At 41.6% G+C, this 2,674-nt stretch overlaps 1 protein-coding gene across 4 annotated transcripts in view; it reads right to left on the minus strand.

The window, feature by feature from the left end:
* Positions 1-2,674, minus strand: part of Atg5 (autophagy related 5) — a 103,480-nt gene that overhangs the window by 70,218 nt on the left and 30,588 nt on the right. For all 4 annotated transcript variants that reach the window (XM_031348590.1, XM_031348591.1, XM_031348592.1 and 1 more), the window contains one exon: positions 1,042-1,204. In XM_031348590.1, coding sequence (XP_031204450.1) covers positions 1,042-1,204 — 163 coding nt within the window. The remainder of the gene's footprint in view (positions 1-1,041; positions 1,205-2,674) is intronic.

The following is a 2,674-nucleotide window of genomic DNA, read 5'->3' on the forward strand; positions in this document are numbered from 1 at the left end:
ATATATAGCATGTGCATACATACATATACACACTCACATAAAACTAGGAACATAATTATATCTTATATTATTATTTATGGTTAATATGCCACAGTAGCTAAAATTTGAAAAATATAATTAAGGAATCGGTAATGTTTAACCATACATCCTGGATCCAGGTAAAATCAGGTCTCTACAACCAACCTGTAAGCATTACAGGACAATCAATGTAAGCAAAAGTAAGAGGCTACAGATCTCCAAAAGACAGGAAGGCAGATGAACTCATATTCCAATAGAAGTATCTTTTCCCTTTCTCTACTTGCCTCACTGACTCTCTCTCTTCCTCTCTTTCCCCTTCTGAACCCCCCTCTTTTCATGTACCACAGACTGGCTTTGAACTTGCTGTGTAGCTGATGACCCCCAACTTCTGATCTACTTGTCTTTACCTCCTGAGTACATGCACCACTATGCAGGCCTGTGTGATGCTGAGGATCAAGCTGGGGCTTCTGAATGCTAGGCAAACATTCTAACAAGCAAGCTACGGCCTTAGGAGCAGTGTCTAAGTCACAGAGTGTGGCAAGGGAGAAGCCAAGTACAAAGCAAATGTACTACTGTGAAAAAAAGGAGGCCAAAGCTGGAGCCCTGGTTTGAGTAGAGATCTTCAGGATGTATTCAGTTTCCACTTATGATCCAAAAGAGAGCCATGCCTAAGGAATGAGGACCACCTCTTTCTTCAGAAGCTAAACGAAAAGCGAAGTGACCAGCCTGTGAGAGAATCAGGAACAGCCACACTGGCAGGCTGAAGTGAACAGATGATGAGAGAGTCAGGACAGCCGCACAGGCAGGCTGAGGTGGAAGAGATGATAAGAGAGTCAGGACAGCCACACAGGCAGGCTGAGGTGGAAGAGAGGACTTTGCAGAATTGAAGTGGAGTTGATATTGTGCGGATCTGGGCCTGGAGGCCAGGGCTAATTTCTACGGCTAAAGTATGACCTGCTCCCAGGGCGATGGCTGTATTCTACTGTATACAGATTCATCAGGAGTCAGGCACTGTGCATTTACCATTCTGCAGTCCCATCCAGAGCTGCTTGTGGTCTTTTTTCTGCATCTCATTGATCACTTGACTTTTATGCTTTAAAGCATCAGCTTCCTTCATACACGACATGAAGTGAGCCTCAACCACATCCTTGGATGGGCAGTGTAGAAGGTCCTTTTCTGGAAAACTCTGTCAAAGGAAACACACACAATGCAAAACAGGTATGCAGACATAAATTAGCGTCTCAGGAGAACTACATTTCCCCTCACCAGTGTTCACACTATGTCATACTTCATTATCATGATAGCTACTAATAGTTAAAAATTCAATTTAGAAAGTATCGCCCATTTGACACAATCTGTACTATTCAATAATCCTCATCTGTGAAGTTATCTTTTGTATGTTCCTAAGCATATCACATGTATGACACCTATGAACTGACATCAGCAATTGCAATGCGCAGCCTTTGGAGCCAGAAGAAGGCCCAGCTCAACCTAGCAAGGCTTTGAAATCTCAATGACAGGAACTCAGGAGACAAGGGACAGCAGTAAAAGAACAGAGAGCTGAGCTACTTATACAGTCAAAGCAGTTGAAGGACAGACTGCAGAGTGACAGATGCCGCGCCATGGCCTCCCTGCCTCACCCCCACCGTGAGGCATCTTTTTCACATCCACCCAAGCGAGAGTAAAGGCCACAGTGAAATTACAAAGAGATCCTTGATCCATTACACCTCCATCTTTCCTAATGTGCACTAGCCATTGTGTATAAGCTTATCCTCCAGATCCAAACAAACTCTCACAGACAGAGTGCCGTGCCATGTTTACTTTCAGTTATCTTCCAAATTGAAAGCATGACAAAGTAAACTTAATTTCACTTCTACAGGATACTCAGGAAGCTTCCCTTTAGGAATCTGTTCATCTGAGGTATGGGGTGTCTTTTTATTACTTCACACATACACTTCTTACTATGTTCTAAGGGCCAAAGCCAGGACTTTCTGTGTTTTACTACTGAGCTATACTCTTAGACCCTCCTTCTAGAGATCATAACTGCATTAATTTGAATATTCACTCACTGACTGCAATGTATCTAGATGGGTTATAAGAAACTGTACAGCATTAAATCAAAGCACTGCTTACAAGTAAGTGAAAAAATTCAATCTACTGGTAATACCACAAGAATGACACTACTTTATTAAAGCAACTAAGCAATACACTTTCATGTCACATGCAAAGAATCAAGTATTTTATTAAACATGAGCTCTCACTGTTGGGTTAGTATTACCTCTAGTAGGAGACACAGCTTTTAGAATGAAAAGTATAAAGTCATAGTTTATAAATTTACTTTAATAAAAATAAAAAAAGTTTCCCAAAATTACCTTGGTGTACATAAAAGGGCTGGGAGTGAAGGGCATTTTTTCTCCCAAGTATTTCTTCTAATGTATTTTTTTCCAAGAAAAGAAAGAATATATTGGGAAAAGTAACTCCATGCCTATTATACTTCCAGATTCAGGAGGTAGCAGCAAGAGGGACACAAATCCGAGGCCAGCATGGGTTATGCAAACTTATAACCCACTCCTTCTGTGCCTCCCAAGCCACAACCCAAAAGCTGACAGAAGTTAAATGTGTCACCATGTGTCACACATGGTGACACATGGCTGTA

This window comes from Mastomys coucha, unplaced genomic scaffold (genome assembly GCF_008632895.1).
Source record: "Mastomys coucha isolate ucsf_1 unplaced genomic scaffold, UCSF_Mcou_1 pScaffold3, whole genome shotgun sequence".
NCBI classification, from domain to species: Eukaryota; Metazoa; Chordata; class Mammalia; order Rodentia; family Muridae; genus Mastomys; species Mastomys coucha.